This window comes from Desmodus rotundus, unplaced genomic scaffold (assembly GCF_022682495.2).
Source record: "Desmodus rotundus isolate HL8 unplaced genomic scaffold, HLdesRot8A.1 manual_scaffold_224, whole genome shotgun sequence".
NCBI classification, from domain to species: Eukaryota; Metazoa; Chordata; class Mammalia; order Chiroptera; family Phyllostomidae; genus Desmodus; species Desmodus rotundus.
This window is the reverse complement of record NW_026527285.1, coordinates 77132-93664: the sequence shown is the minus strand read 5'-3', so window position 1 is coordinate 93664 and position 16533 is coordinate 77132. Positions and strand designations below refer to the sequence as shown.

The following is a 16533-nucleotide window of genomic DNA, read 5'->3' as shown; positions in this document are numbered from 1 at the left end:
CCTGCGTCCCACCTACAGCCGTGGAATTTGTACTTCCCGCCTATGCCTCAACTTGGAAGGGACCTCCCCTAGACTCCGACCCCTCGAGCGGCCGTAAGGCGGCGTTCAGGGCTAGATGGGGCACACGAAAGTAGCTTCCAAGCCCGCTTGCGCAGTTGATTCGCCTCTGTCTAGGTCCTGTCCAGGAACCACTCTGCTACCCTCGGGTTTCGGCCTCTTCCCCTTAACTCCCCAGCCCCCTGCCCCGGAGGAAGCGCTCCGGCGCGGACCTGAGACTCGACCTGGGAGCCCTGCTTCCTGAAATAAGCATCAAAACAAAGAAGGAACGCAGGGTGGGGGTTGGGAGAACTTGTGCTGGCTTCCGCCGAGACCGCAGCTCTGCGCCGGGTCTCCACGGAAGCGGTCGTCATGGCAGCAGGATGCGACTATCTCAGCGCTGCGGTGGGGAAGTGGGCGCCTGCTTCGAGCCGAAGAGCGAGAGGCGCGGCCTTCGGCTCTTAAGCGGTTCTAGTCGCACGTCTGCCTGCGAATCCTTGAATACCGCCTCACACACACGCCCACTTCTGCTGGCCGGGACAGAGTCCCTGAAGTGCTCACAGGGAACTAACTCTCCAGAGCTTGAAGCTCCTTCCGACATAACTAGGGTAGAGATGGCCTGAGCGGCTGAGGGCCAGCTACCTTTCAGAAGGACCGGGATGTCTGCTTTTGGGGAGCCCTACCCAAAGGGGATCCTACCCTCCTTCCGCTGGATGCCACACTGCTGACAAACTAATCTTCCTGAGCTATTGTTTCTATCGAGTCTTGCCCTGCTACAAAGCGCTTCTTGCTCTGCGTCTCTTTCCAGAAGAGCCTAACAAACTTTTTAGCAGTATTTTGGGTGATTCGTGCGCACTCTGGCGTTTGAGATAGTGTCCTCCAGCTATAGCATTGAGAGATTCCCACATTCTGAACCCAGCCCACCAGCTCCTGCCAGATGCTTTCTCACTACTCAACCCCACCGCTCCCTGTGCTCTACTAGTTCCCTCTCCAGTTGTATTCTCGTGTTTGTTCCACAAGGCTAAAGTTGGCAGACAGTGGGCCCAAAGCAGGATGCAGTTGTATTTTGTTTAGCCCACATGGGCTTTAAAATTTTTTTTTGATTCGAGAGAGAGAGAGAATCATCAATTTGTCGTTCCCCTTTATGCATTCATTGTTTGATTCTTGTGTGTGCCCTGACCAGGGATCAAACTTGAAACCTTGGCATGTCCGGACGATGTTCTAACCAACTGAGCTGCCCGGCCAGAGCCATCACATGGGCCTTTAAAAATTATAATTCTTCGTTTCCTCCTCTTCCTCTGTTGAAATATCAGAAAATGTAAGGAGATGAACTCGCATTCCAGCCTAGCACAAAGGCTGGCACATCAGTTTGCCTTAGTCCCCACCAACCCCTATTTTCTCACGTTAATTTTACCTTCTGGGTCTGTGCAGACATTTGATTTCATGCTACCTTCCCACCTGGAATGCCCTTCCTACTCTCTTCTCATGGGTGAAATTCACCTGCCTGTATTATGTCTGTCTACCCAACTTCTCCAAACCATCCCTGGCTCTTTCAAACACACAGACTAATTGCTAACTAGGCTGCCTCCCTTATCTGTGATTTTGCTTTTCATGGTGTCAGTTACCTGAAACCACGCAGACCCAGAAAGGATCTGATACAGGGATCCACGGTCATCAACCACGGTCCCCAAATACGAAATGGAAAATTCCAGAAATGAACTACTCATAGGTTTTAAACTGCACACCATTTGAGTAGCACAGAGAAGTCTTGTGCTGTCCTGCTCCGTCCTGCCCGTTACATGGATTCATGCTGTATTTGCCACCCACCCCGTAGTCACATGGTGGCCGTCTCTGTTATGAAATTGGTTATCAGAGAGACCACATTCACATAACTTTTACTACAGTATATTATCATTGTTCTACTTTATTAGTAGTTATTGTTGTTCACCTCTTGCTGTGCCCACTTTATAAATTAAACTTTATCATAGCTATGTATGTGTAGGAAAAAAACAGTATATATAGGGTTTTGTACTACAAGGTTTCAGGCATCCACTGGGGATCTTAGAATGTAACCCCTGCAGAAAAGGGGTGACTACTGTAAACCGTGTTGTATATTCTACTACATGTCTTGGTAAACATATGGACACATTTCTCCTGAGTATGTATTGAGGAATGGGATTGCTGACGCATAGCTGTGGTGGCTTTATAATGTGCCAACTTAGGGTGAACTACATTGCCCAGAGTTCTCTTCCATGTGTGTTTCCAATTAGGGTGGGCCACACAGACACTGTTGTGTAAGATGTGGAGGTTAGAAGAAAAGCAGTGGCTATAATGGTTTTTACACTCGCAAGGTCTAGGCAGGAGCTTTGTGATCCATGTGCTTTGTTGCTGATCTGCCGGCTCACCTCATTGACATGGGGGAGCTCACAGGCCTGCAACTGCCCCTCCTTGCCCTGGACCCTCCTTTAGCTTCTCTGACTCCTGGACCAGATAGGAAGGAGCACCAGTTTCTCCAGCATGACACCCACATCACCAAGTTTGGACGCAGTGGGAACTGACATGAGTTCCAGTTTGTCCTCTAGGGTTCCAGCTTGTGCTCGTGGATTCCAACTCGTTTTTCCTCTTCCCCACCTTATATCCATCCATCTTCCCTTCCCAGCCGCCTGACCTGTGAACTTGAAGTTCCAGCATCAGATGAAAAACAACAGCGTTACAGAGCATATTCAACAGTTACCCAAAGTCAAATAAATCCCTGTATCAGATCCTTTCTGGGTCTGCGATTGAACTAATACAAAAGCATAGGCGAATGTCTAATTTTATATGAAACTACCAGTTTTGTGAAATGCTTGTACTCACGATCCCATCAGCAGACTCTGAGTGCCAGTTGTTTCACATCCTCATCAATATAAAAATTAGCAATTAGTCCCGACTGGAGTGGCTCAGTGGGTTGGGCGTCGCCCCACGAAACAAAAGTTCATAGGTTCCATTAGCAGTCAGGGACATGCCTGGGTCGCAGGCCAGGTCCCCAGGTGTGGGTATGAAAGAGGCAACCAATCAACGTTCCTTCTCACATCGATGTTTCTCTTTCTCCTTCCCTTCCCCTTCCTCTAAAAATAAATAAAGTCTTTAAAATTTTTTTAAATTAGCAATTAATTTTGTAAAAACACAATTCCACAAACCAAAGCAGGGCAATGGGCCACCAATCTTGAACCTCTGCTCTCAACCACGGCCTTATGGAGGACAATTTCACAATAGCTCTCAAGACTACAAATGCATGTACTCTTTGACCTAGTGTGGACTGAAAGGGGCCACATAGTAAACCTGACAAGCTTAGGGAAGACCTGCATGGCAGCCTTGCTCAGACACCTAAAGTAACCACATAGGACGGTCTGAAATTAGAACTTTCTAACTAAAAGCAGGTCATGGAGGGTAGTCATGTCCTAGTCCAGAATCTTCCCTGACAAAACGCAATCCCTACCTTACTTGAGCCTACACTGTCTTTTTGCATCTAAGATAACATACCTTTGGGATGTCAAGGTAACTTGCCTTTCTCCAGACCCCTCCGGGCACAACCACCACACCAGAGAGGAGACCACGTGTCCCCTCATTGTTACTGCTGTCGTGTTAATTGTGGACTGTTAACTATCCTGCACCTACCGGTATAAAAGAAGTATGTGTCTATCATTTTACTTCCTATCCAGTCCCAGAGGTTTTACAGCCGCAGGCTCCCACCCCTCCACTCTACCACCTCAACCACCCCCCATCCCACTTCGCTTCCTCCCGCCTCCCTAATCTATGACCAATGGAGTTCATGATTGTAATGTATAAAATAAGGCGCAAAACTGCCATTTTCCAGAGCATTTTTTCAACTCATTGAGGTTTTGCTTCTCAGTGATTATCCTCAGTTTGGCTCAAATAAACTCATAAAAATTCTCTACAGGTTTGAACGTTTCTTACATTGACACTAACAACCCCAGTTCTGGAATTTATCATGCAGATATACTGTACACAATACTAAATTATGAATGTATGAGGTTATTCATTGTATTATTAATAGTAAAAGATTAAAAACAAATCAGCGTGACTGGTGTGGCTCAGTCGGTCGGGCGTCATCCTGTAAAGTGAAAAGTTGCTGGTTTGGTTCCCAGTCGGGACACATGCCTGGGTTGCAGGTTCCGTCCCTGGTTGGGGCGCATGCAAGAGGCAACTAATTGATGTTTCTCTTTCACATTGATGTTTCTCTCCCTTTCTTCTCCATCCATTCCCATCTCTCTCAAAATCTTTTTTAAAAAATCGGATGTCCATAAATAGAGGACTGATTAAATCTGGTACAGACAACAGAATTTTATTTGATACAGACAACAGAGCTTTAAAAGCACAGGAAATTTTCAATGTACTGATACAGAAAAATCTTGCATTAGTTAAGATTTTCCAGAGAAACAGAACCAATGGGAGACAGAGAGGAATTAGCACATGCAATCATGGAGGCTGACAAGCTGCAAGATCTGTAGGATGAGTCAGCAAGCTGAAGACTCGGGAGAGTCGATGGTTAAGTCCCAGTCCAAAGGCTGGGAGGCTCAAGACCCAGGAAGAATCCATTTCAGTCAGAGTCCAAAGGCAGAAAAAAAAAGCCGATGTCCGGTTTAAAGGCTGTTGGGCAAGAGGAATTTTCTCTTACTTAGGGAAGAGACAGCTTTTTTATTCTCTTCAGGACTTCAACTGATTGGAAGAGGCCCGCTCACATCAGGGAGAACAATCTGCTTTCAGTCTACCCATGTAGGTGCTAATCGCACCCAAACATGCTCACGGCAACACCCAGGATGTTAGACCAAATACCTTGGCACCCTGTGGCCCAGTCAAGTTGGCACGTAACATTGACGATAACATATCTACAAGAGAGCTCCTTGAGTGGAAAACCAAGATACAGAACAGAGTGGGTAGTCTGCTTCCCCTTTATGTCAAAAAAATGGTGGGGCAAAGATAATAATAAATGTGCATATTTGCTTGTATTCACATAAAGATACTCTAGAAGAATATGTAAAAACTAAAGAAAAAATTTCCTCTTGGAGGTGGGGGGGGACCAAGGGGAGATTTCACTGTTTATATGTTTTTTTAACGATGTGTTTTTATCTATTCAAAATATTAAGTAACACCTCTGGCTGGTGTGGCTCAGTGGATTGAGGGTCAGCCTGCAAACCAAAGGGTCGCTGGTTCCATTCCCAGTCAGGGCACATGCCTGGGTTGCAGGCCGGGTCCCTAGTAGGGGGCACATAAGAGGCTACCACACACTGATGTTTCTCTCCTCTTTCTCCCTCCCTCTCCCTCTCTCTAAAAATAAATACACAACATCTTTAAAATTAAAAAAATATGTTAACAAAAAATTTGAATACTTTTTTACATGCCTTCTCCCCTTGTAGGAGTGTGAAAAAGGGGGACACAAACCATGTTTCACACTCACCTTCCTGTCCCTGGCATTTGGTACATGGTAGACACTCAATAAACATTTGAGGGCTTAACAAATGACTGAACCAAAGAAATCCAATCTAGTGCGGTTCCGAAAGGGCAGAGGGGAGTGAGGAGCAGAGTGGGAGAAATATGGTAGTGGCTGTGAGAAGGATAATTTGTAGAACAAGAGAGATGCTTAAAGAAGAATTATAGACTTCTAATGTGTGACATAGTCTACCTTCATATTTATTCCCAAGAAGCATTCAATAAAATTCTCTATTGCTTTTGGGGTTTGATATGTAGGGTTTTGAGATATAATTGTGGGTTAAGACACAGGCATATCTAGATAGTAGGAATACGGTGGGGGGACCCAAGGAGGAGGAACCTCTAGGACCTGGCCCAGCCTCTGCTATGCAGCAGGTCAGCAGACACTTAAGGGGGTGACCCCAATCGCCAAACCTGCATTCTGTGCCCACTGTGCTGTCAGGCAGAACCACGCCCTACCCCACATCCTGATCCTCAGGCCCCTCCACAAACCAGCTCCACCCACAGGAGCACACAGGTATGGCCCATGGATGAAAGGCTCAGAGAACAGGACTCTGGATGCCCAACGCAGACCGTGCAGAGAGAAAAGGGCTAGAGCTGGGGCTGGTATGTGTGGAGAGCTGTGGTTAATTTGGGGAAAGCAGAGGCCAGGCTGAAGCCAGTATTAACCTAAGGCCAGGCTGAGTGCAAGGGAGGGGAAAAGACCAAGGTCAGGAGTAGTCATCCATTGTTATTTTATTATTTTAGGAACTCGGGCAAACAGAATTGAACTCCACAAACTCCTTGGTTCGTGACACTCTGTCCCTACTTGTCCATAAATAACCCCCTTACGAACACCTGTAATGAGCCACAGAAAATATGACATAATAAATGAGTGCTGTTTTAAGCCATTAAGTGTGGTGATTTGATACACAGGAATAGATAACAGATACAAGTTCTTTTCAGTGCTTTTGCTGTTACAAAACATGTTGCTGTGAATATTGCTATACATGGATCCCAGAACACAAAACACAGAGCTTAAGTTTCTCCTGGGCATATGCCGAGTCTGTGCCTAGGAACTGAATTGTGGGGGGCTCAGGATTTATAAATGTTCAGTGTTACTGATCAGAGTTAGGGTCACCCCATGGCCATGGTGTCTTGATCAGGGCTGAGTCATACAGAGGACATATTTAGGGGTCAGTCCATGAGCAAGGTTGAGGGTGAGTGTGAGGCTCCATTTGGGGAGAATCGAGTCTGGGTTTAGAGAGAGGTGGAGGACACTGTGGCGGCGGGGGGGGGGGGGCCTGAGGGTCAGACTAATAAGGCCAAGGTTAGAAGCCGGACTCTCCTAGTGCAGAAGACCTGACCTCCATGATATCAACCAACCAAGCAGTGGCCACCTAGGGCCCAGCTGCCCACAGAGTAAGACCCACACTGAGCCCAAAAGGCTATTTCACTCAAGGGGGGGAAAGGGCAGCAAAAGGGGGCAGGACCTTGCTGCCCACAGTGATCCAGGCAGAGAGAGGAGGCAAGTGCAGGAAAAAGAGGACAACACCTTTAATGGGGGCAGCCCCGTCCCATATACCCCAAGTATTCTTAAGCATACCTCATGGGAGGGGAAGGTGATCGGTAGAGGCACAGTCAATGTCTTCCCCACACCTGGCTGAACCCACTCCTCACCCCTTCTTCTCAGTGGCTGCGCTTCTCCAGCCTTAAGATGGGTCCCAGGTGAGTACCCAGGAGGGACAAAGGACTCCCTCAGCTGCCTGGGGCAGCTTCCCCCATGGCCCAGGGAAACAAGGAATTAGTTTGGATGGAGACACCACCGGCCTCACAGCTGGGTGGGGACCTGGTTCTAGAGGTGTGGACAGAGCCAGGGGACCACCCCTAAGGCCCAATGCAGGGAGCTCCAAGGTGGAGTCCCTGCCCCCTGTGCTGGACACTGCTTTGGGGTGCAGAGGTACATGGTTTCTGAGTTTTGGAAAGCAGTCCATTCTCCTGACCCAGTTATAGTGTAGGAGGTGGCTTAGTCCCGGGCTTGGCAGGGAGGGCTCCTGTCCCACTGCCTCCTCCCCACGCTCACGGAGGGGCAGCCTTACTCCCCAGGAGGCTCATTGGAGCTGTTGGCCCCTCCTGCCCGTTCGTTGTTCTGTGGTGTCAGGGCTCTGGGGGACACTGGGGCATCCCCGCCACTCACCGCTGCTGCTTACGTTCCGCCTGCTGGAGCCGCCGGGAGAGGTCATCGATGCGCACATTCTTGAGCTGGAGCAGGTGCTCCAAGCGTCTCACCTTCATCTGGAGGACCTGGGCCACACAGCACAGAGGTCAAGCCCAGAGACCTGCTGCCCTGTGTCCCCACCTCTGCAGCACACCCCCCCCCCCACCTTCCCAGTGCTCTCACTTGCACGGTCTCCTGTGAGGCCAATAACTCCTGCTCCTTTTCAGCAATCTGAAGGATGACTCTTGGGTCACCATGCAGCACCTGGCTATACCCGGGAGGCCGGGGCACTGGCAGCTGCCCCACCCTGGGGTTGAAAGCAGTTTAGCAGAGGTCTGGACTTTGGGCCCCACCCTCACCCTTCCAGTACCCCTTGGCCAGGCCACCTCTCCTCCCTTCTCCCCGTTCCTACTTTCCCTACCTTCCCAGGAGCATCCCAGCCCTCTGCAGGGACATTACCTGGACTGGTAAGGTCAGGAACTCCCAGCTTCCTTACCTGAGCTGCCCCCCTCCCTGGGGATCTGGGACACCTTCCCCTTGGGCCTTCTGAGACAAACCTGAGAAGAGGTAAGTGGTGGAGTAACCCTTTTGGAGTCCTTTCTTCCTGTCTTCCCCTCCAACCTCCCCCCATAGGGAAGAAATACAGGAGAAAAGTTCCTCCTGGGAGGGAGGAAAAGTAAAAGCCACTTTACCCACATCCATGTAGCCAGTGCCATCCTGGGGAGCCAGCTCCTAAAAGAACGCCCAGGGATCCACTGTGAGTTCACACTCGCCCATCCCCAAGTAGCCCTATGTCCCTTCCACTGTCCCCCAGGTCAGGCTCCCTGTAAGCAGGCACCCTCTTCCACACTTGTCACCAAGGTGGGGGCTTTCTGCAGCCTGGAAAGCTGCCCCAGAGCAGTGGGAGAAGCCTGAGTAGGGTGGCACCTGTAAGGAGCCGGAGCCCTGCTTCCTGTTCCTCCGCCTCTCTTCCAGGCGCTGTCTCAGCGGAATGAGCACCAACTCCACCACTCCTGGGGTGCATTGCGCGATCTTGCGCATCACATCCTCCGGTACTGAGAAGTTCAGCTTGTTCAGCACCTTCCTGGAGGGTAGACAGGGGCATGGCCAACTAGGTCCTTAGGAAATGAAGTGGGAAGGAGGAAAAAGGGGGTGCAACAGTTGCTATGCTAAGTGTGCAGCCCTGAAGGAATGGAAGGGTACATCTGAGCCCTGTTCTTGGTTGTCCCAAGTTATCTTGTCACCTCCCCAATAAAAGAGTCCCTTGATTTTTGTTCCCAGACAATTCTGGTGGCACTGCCCCTCCCCACCCTGCTATCAGCACAATCCCGGCCTGGGCTGTGGAGACCATACGAAGTGGAGCAGCTGAAGCAGAGCTTCCTGGGAGCCCAGGGTCGGGGCTGGAGATCCTGTTAGTGCAACCAGATATTCTGCTACCTGTTCAGGTGACCCCAGTTGCTGAGCTTCTGCTGGAGAGAATTGGCAGGGACATAATTGTGCATCTCCACCATCTTGGGAAAGTAAAACTTGATGACTTCTGCAACCAGGACTGAGGGAGTGGGAGCAGGAGGAGACACGGGAGATGGGGGGATAGGGGAGGGGGAAGGGAGAAGAAGTGGGTGGGGTGGGAGAACCAGGGGTGCAGAAAGGTGGAGAGGTGGAAATGTGGAAAGAGGAAGGGTGATAGGGAGGGAGGGGTGGTAGAGAATGGGTTGGGGGCGGGGAGTCAAGGAAGAGAGATCAGTGATCTGCTGGAGACTGCCTCCGGCATACCCCAGAGGGGCTGTATCCCCTCCCTGTTAACTCAGGGCATTTGAAAACGGTGGTCTCTGGTGCTCTAATAGAGAATGAATCCCCAAGGGAGCCCTTTAAGATCCTGGGGCCCCACTCTAGGCATTTATATGGGCACATATACACACTGCAACACCAAAGTCCCAGGAGAAAGTCATAGACTCACGCAAACAGACAATGTAATAAGATCCCTCTAGCCCAGGCTGGTGTGGCTCAGTGGATTGAGCGCTGGCCTGTGAACCAAAGGGTCACTGGATCGATTCCCAGTCAGGGGACATGCCTGGGTCGTGGGCCGGGTCCCCCAATGGGGGCACGAGAAAGGCAACACATTGACCTGTCTCTCATACATGATGTTTCTCTCCCTCTCTTCCTCCCTCCCTTCCCCTAAAAATAAATAAATAAATTTTTAAAAAGATTCCTCTAAAGATATGCACATTGGACAGACTGGGTAGGCACACAGGATGTACACATGCCCAGACATGTATATGTATATAGCACACACAGACACACAAAGATGGACGAACACATACACATACTTCCATCACTGGAGTTCCAAGACAGTCACCAACATAAAACACAAGCACATACACACACAAGCACATAAGAGTCACACATAAAATCCCAGGAGATAGTCTTAGAAACACAGACACCTACACAGTCACAAAGCAACACATATTCACACAAGACCCCCCTACATACATACGGGACAGGATATGTCAATATACATATGAACACACACACATTCAGACTCCCATAGACAAACATACGGAATATAGCAATGTGAATGCACACACACACAGATGCAAAAATACATACATTGATATACGTCTTAGTCCTTAAGTCCCAGGGAGAGTCACAGACTCCCACACTCAGACACACTCCTACAACTGAAGTCCTAGGAGACAGACATCCCCCCCAAACATACACACCCCACAGGCACACAAGCATAAAGGCGTGTTTGCACAAAGTCCCCCTAGCACACACACATATAAGACAGAACATGGGGACACACACAGGCGCACACCTCCGTCACTGAAGTCCCGGGAGAGATTTCGCTTTGGCCGGGACAGAGGGATGTTGTCTACCCACAGGTACAGCTGGTGCAGCGCCTCCTCGTCCACGCTGCCCGCCATGGGCGCCCTCGGCAAAGGCAAGTAGTTCCAGCCGTACAGCGTCCAGCCTCAAACTCTCGACCGCTCAGGCGCCTCCTACCTTGCCGCTGCGGCTGCCCAGATTCGCCTCAGTCTCTTCAACGCGGAGACTCCCCTCCCAGCTGGGAGCGGCCATATTGTTTTCTGAAACCATGACAACCGTCCTAGTCTTCGGGGAGCAGACGCTTCTGGGAGTTGTAGTTTACCCCGTTACATCTTCTCAGGCCCCAGATTTGAAAAGGCGATATAGGTGGCCTTGTCTTCCCCGCCTCCCAGGAAGAAATCTTTTTCGCCCACGCGCCCTGCTGACCAGCCACTCCCTCACAAAGCCAGCCGGGCCTCCAGAACCCCTGGACCAGCTTCTCCGGTCCGGGATCCCGCACCGGGACCCGCTACTTCCTACCTGGACTGAGTAATAGTGCCTCCTCGCTGGGTCCCTCCACTAAGCTCTGAGCTCATAGGCCCATCACCACGCCCCCCTTCCCAGCATTGTTATGTGGGGCATGTAATATGTAACCCAGACTCCCAGGGATATCACAGCTCAAGGCCAGTGCCTTGGGCTTGTCTTTTAACTCATTAACCCTCTTACCCCCTTTGTGAAATGCGGATAGGTCTCATCTATTTGTCCCAATGGGGTAATGGGGAGGAGAATGATATTTACACAGGACCTGTGTGGGGACTGCTGGAACAGGAGGTGCTTATAGGGGTAAGAGCTGTAAGAACTTCTGTGTGCACTTCCACACCCCTCATTTCCCTCCAAAAAGCTATTCTTCTACACTTCCATGGACTAGAGATTGATTTTGGTAACCAGTTCCATTTCAAGAGGACTACATTTAGGAGGATTAGGAAGATGGGTCCTTCCTTAGTAAAGGGCCACTTCTAGGGTCACCCTGGGAAGACCCTTGCTTCCACACTAGTGGTGTAGCTTCAGGCACATTACCGGACCTCTCTGTACCTGTTTTCTCATGGTTTTACTTATAGGGGCTTCATGAGCATCTAACGTGCTTAGCACAGCGCACAGCGCCTGACATGTGGCGAAGCCCTATTAACATCTGTTGGTGTAACGGATAACAAGATGATCTCAGTTGCAGCAAAAGGTGTTCTTGTAAGCAGGAAACAAACGGAAGGGATTTGCCTTGTTATTTGAGGTGAGACTTGGGTTGACCAGGGGCACCCGGGGAGAAGGCTACTGCTCCTACCTCCTTATTCCAGAGCAGGCCAGGAGGTAGGCTGGGCTTCCTCAGGACTTTCTGGTCTCCTCTCCAGGGCACAGATAGGGATGAGAGGGTGATAGTAAGGGGAATCCCTATTACTTTTTGCTGTCACTTAAGTCTTGAAGGCTTCAAGGCCTACAGGACATTCCGGTGTGCCAGGAGTACAGAAAGCCAAGGGTGGGACGGTGACCCCATCCTTTCTTTTAAAGTCATATATAATGGCCCTGGCCAGGCAAGTTGATTAGAGTCATCTCAATATGCCAAGGTCGAAGGTTCAATCCCTGGCCAGGGCACAAACCAGAATCAACCAATGAATGCATAAGTATGTGAAACAAATAGATATTTCTCTCTCCCTCCCTTCTCTCTCCCTAAAATCACTGAATTAGCCCTGACCAGCATGGCTCAGTTGGTTGGGTGTCATTCCGAAAACCAAAAAGGTCACCAGGTTCAATTCCAGATCAGGGCACGTGCCTGGGTTGCAGTTTCAGTCCCTGACCCAGAGGTGGACAAGAGGCAACCATTCAATGTTTCTTCCTCTTTTTCTCCTTCCCTTCCTCTCTCTCTAAAAATAAATGAATACAATCTTGAAAAAATTTAAATCAGCCCTGGCTGGTATGGCTCAGTGGATTGAGTGCTAGCCTGCGAACCAAAGGGTCACCGGTTTGATTCCCAGCCTAGGACACATGCCTGGGTTGCGGGCCAGGTCCCCAGTTCGGGGTGCACGAGAGGCAAACAACATGGATGTTTCTCTCCCTTCCCCTATCTAAAAATAAATGAAATCTTTAAAAAAATAAAATCACTACATTAAAAAAAATCACATGTTCTGCCCTTGCCTTTCTAAAAGGGACCACACCCAGGGCGGGCAAGAGACAAAAGATTACCTGGATACCACCCCCCACCCCTTAACATTCCAGGGAGGAGAGAGGAAGTAGAAGGAGGTGGGGAGGAGGGAACCACTGGGGTGATGTGCCAGCCCTAGTCAAGGTGGGAAAACCGGTTTGGGGCTCTCCCCTGGCTGGAACCACTGGGGCTTGAAGGTCTCAGTGCTGGAGGACCAGGAAGCCAGGGCTGGCCTAAAAGGAGAAAGGGGGTAGGATCGGTGAGGGGCCTGTCTTCATCTTTGGACTGGGGGCCCCCCTGGACGGCACCACAAATGGAGTTGCTAATTCATCTTCAGGCTCTTGGAGGTGCAATCTCTTCCCAGTAATACCATCTTTCTCCTGCCACTGTCCCCACTGATAGCCACTAGGCTTGGAGATGCCAATCACTGAAAGGCCTAAAGGACTTCCTCTCAAAGCACCCAAGGGTAAACCAAGGGATGCCCTAACATTCCTTTCTTTCTGCCTCTCGATCCTCACTCCTGCAAGGACCTTCATTAACGAGCCTTGATAAGCCTAGTTCCCAGGTGCCTATAATTTAATTTAGCCCAACAGACAGTTGGCTCCCTCCCTCCTGTCCCAGTCAACTGACCCCAAGCTTCTCTCTAACCCCAAAGCAGTGCAAGTCCTGGCTTCCTCAAACCCATCCACACCCAGGCAGGTACACTGCAGACACCTACCTCCCCAAGTCTAGATAGCTTTTAGTCATGGAGGTGGCCCCTCATCCTAGATAGGGCCTAGGCTGTGGCCACTCTCTCAACACTTGCTTTCATATCCCACCAAAGCGAGGACCAAAGGGAACCGGGAAAGGACATGTCCCCGACAGACGCAAGCCCAGACTATGAAGGATGCACCCTTGGCTGTTAAAACGTTCACCCTCACAAAAGGGGGGGTGGACAGATTTATTGAATTCAGACTGGGAAAGGAGCAGCTGGACAGCTGGACTCTGGGCCCAGCCCCAGGCCCCCTGCCCAGAATAGGACCCTGCCAGAGAAGGAGAGGCACAGGGCCTGCAGATGCCCACAAGGGAAACAAACACCCATTTTCACTCCCCTAGAGGGTCTCTTGGGAACCTCCAATCAGGAAAGAAAACCAAGGGCCAAAGTAACATGGGCTGGGCGAAAGAAAGGGATCAGGGGTGGGAAAGCAGGCAGAGGCAGGCTAGAAAGCCTGCAGTGAGTTAGACTGTGCTTCTGGAGGTGGTCTGGGGGCAGGAATGGGGGGCTGCCAGCCTTGTGGGGGCCTAGGCTGGACCTTCCTATGAAGCCCTTCCCAGAATGGCTTTGGGGTCCCCCCCACCAAAACCTGGTATAGACGGCAGAGGGGAGAGGCACTCTCTGGCCGGGAGCTTCCAGGGCCCATCCCTGGAGGCTGCTGTGGCCTAGTCCACTGATGGCATGGTGTGGTAGCACCAGACAGCTCCCCACCTGGTCCCCCAAGCCCAGGGGCAAATGGGGAGGAAATAGGACTCTGAGAAAGAGGCAATAAGCAGGCAGTGAGGCTGACCCTAAGCCTGGATGGACCCTGCCAAGGTGACTGGGCTTGTTCACAGGGCCTGGTGAACATCACTAAAGGATCTGGGGCTTCCCACTCTGGCTCCATCCACAGCACCTGCCCAGAGTCCTTTGCCCTGGGCTGGTGCTGCTACATCTGGGTCGAGGGTATGGCTAGGCCCAATGGCTCAGCTTTGATGTCCAAGACCCCGAACTCCTGCCTGCCTGGCGTGGTTCTTTCTGGTCACATGGACCAGGTCATGTTCCAAGTGCAGAATGTGGCTCTGCACACGATCATCAATGGGGAAGGACGTCAGGTACCGCTTTACCATAGCGAAGTAAGCCATGGCCTCCCCGAAGCTGGGCACAGGCAACTCATCACCGTCCTCCTCCTCATCCTCATCATCTTCATCGTCGTCGTCGTCATCATCGTCATCATCCTCCTCTTCCTCACTGTCCGATTCAGAGTCCTCCTCACCTTCCAGGAAATGGAGGGTAGGGCACTGGGCCTCCTCCTGGGCACCATATCCTCCAAAGCTGCCGCCGGCCTCCACTACCCCCCGGGCCCAGTCCTCCGCCTCCAAGCCCTCAGAGGAGCTCTCCTCCTCCTCTTCCTCCTCCTCTTCATCACTGTCATCAACATCACCCTCCTCTTCCACCTCCTCTTCCTCTCCCAACTCCTCTCCTTCCCCTCCTTCCTCCTCTTCCTCTCCTTCTTCCTCCTCCTCCTCCTCCCCTTCTCCCTCCTCTTCCTCTTCCTCCTCTTCTTCTTCCTCCTCCTCCTCTTCCTCCCCCTCGCTCTTGAGGGCAGTGGTGATGGTAGCATTTGGGCCACCCCCGAAGCCAGCCTCACGAAAGCAGGCAGCTATGTCCGAAGGCTCCACCGCCTGCCATGCTGCAGCCACAAAGTGCAGGGCCTCCATAAGACCCAGCTGCAGGGCAGAACGATCTTGGCCCTCTAGCGCAGCCATGGCCTTGAGCAGCATAGCCTGGCGGTAGTGGCCCTTCACCTGTTGGACCACTCCCCGCTCCAGCGGCTGCACGGTGCCCGGAGGGAAGAAGGCCAGCTGCACATGACGCAGGCCCGAGGTATCCAGGGACTGGGCAGCCAGGCGGCCGGCAAGTAGCAGGACTCGGCGAGACTCTGCTGCCATGCGGGTGTCTAGGGCCTTCAGGTACTTGGCCAGGGCCTGGGTGGTGACACCACCCTTAGAGTTGGCGGTGTAGTCGCAGGGCAGGCCGGCTTGGCCTGCACGGGGCTTGGCTGACTTGCCAGCCACCAGCGGGGGCAGCTTTTCGCTGCCGTCGGCGTTGGCGCACAGCAACACACTCAGGCGCTGGGTGGCCCTGCGCGCCCGTCCATCGCTGCCACACAGCCCCGCGCCCTGATCAGGCAGAAAGTCGTACCATAGACTGGTCTCAGTAGCGCTGAACACGTCCTGGGAGGCGTAGCCCTCTGCCACCGACGGCGGCTGCTCTTCCCGAGCGCGCCAGCCCGTCGTACCTCCGCCGCTGCCCTCCGAGGGCACCGCAGGTGGGCCAGAGGGCGCTGCTGGGGCCCGGGGAGCAGTGGTGCGCGAGCGGGGGCGGGCCACGCCACTGCAGGACACTACTCCGTGGCGCCGGCGGAAGCGGTCCAGCCAGCCGTTGGAGGCAGTGAAGTCGTCCATGCCCAGCTCCTCTGCTATCCGCAGAGCCTTCTCCTTGAGTATGATGCCCTTCACTGGCAGGCCAGCGGCGCGGATCTGTTGGAACCAGGCGATGAGCAGCCCCTCGAGCTTGTCGTAGGGGGACAGCTTGTTAGTCTTGCGGCAGGTGGAGGCCACACCGTACTTGCGCTCCGACGCCAGGATGGCGCGCTTGTTCTTCAGGATTGTGCTAAGCGTGGACGGCGGGATGTTGAAGCGCCGCGCGATCTCGCCCTTGCGCAGGTTAGGGTTCTCCTCCACCTCCTGGATGATCCGCGACTTCTCCCGGAACGTCAGCTGCCGCCTCTTGGGGCCCATCCCGGCGCGCCCCCCGCCCCGGGGCCCGGCGCCACCGCCGCCGCCCCGGGGCGGGGGGCCCGGGCCCGCGGCGGGGGGCACCTGGCGGCCTCTCCCGCGCGCCCCACCCGAGACAAAGCGGCTCGTGGGGCAGCGGGCGGAGCAGCGACCCGGCCGGGCCGGGGACGCCTTCGGGGACGCCGGCGGGCGCGGCGCCGGGCGGCGGGCAGCAGGCGGCGAGCGCGGGCGAGGGAGGGTGGCGCGGGCACGGGAGGCAGAAAGTGCCGCGGCGCTAGGA

General features: G+C 52.6%; 2 protein-coding genes across 2 annotated transcripts; both read right to left on the bottom strand.

The window, feature by feature from the left end:
* Positions 1-4374: 4374 nt before the first annotated feature.
* SPEF1 (sperm flagellar 1) lies at positions 4375-11556 on the bottom strand. The gene is made up of 8 exons (XM_024559223.3): positions 10539-11556; positions 9161-9272; positions 8651-8807; positions 8416-8455; positions 8220-8280; positions 7907-8030; positions 7703-7809; positions 4375-4686 (listed from the first exon to the last, which is right to left on the bottom strand). Exons 1-8 carry the CDS (start codon positions 10645-10647, stop codon positions 4680-4682), a joined length of 717 nt encoding a protein of 238 aa, XP_024414991.2. The 5' UTR covers positions 10648-11556; the 3' UTR covers positions 4375-4679.
* Positions 11557-13613: 2057 nt separating this feature from the next.
* Positions 13614-16533, bottom strand: CENPB (centromere protein B). The gene has a single exon (XM_024559803.4). The coding sequence runs from the start codon at positions 16254-16256 to the stop codon at positions 14439-14441; it is 1818 nt and encodes a 605-aa protein (XP_024415571.3). The 5' UTR covers positions 16257-16533; the 3' UTR covers positions 13614-14438.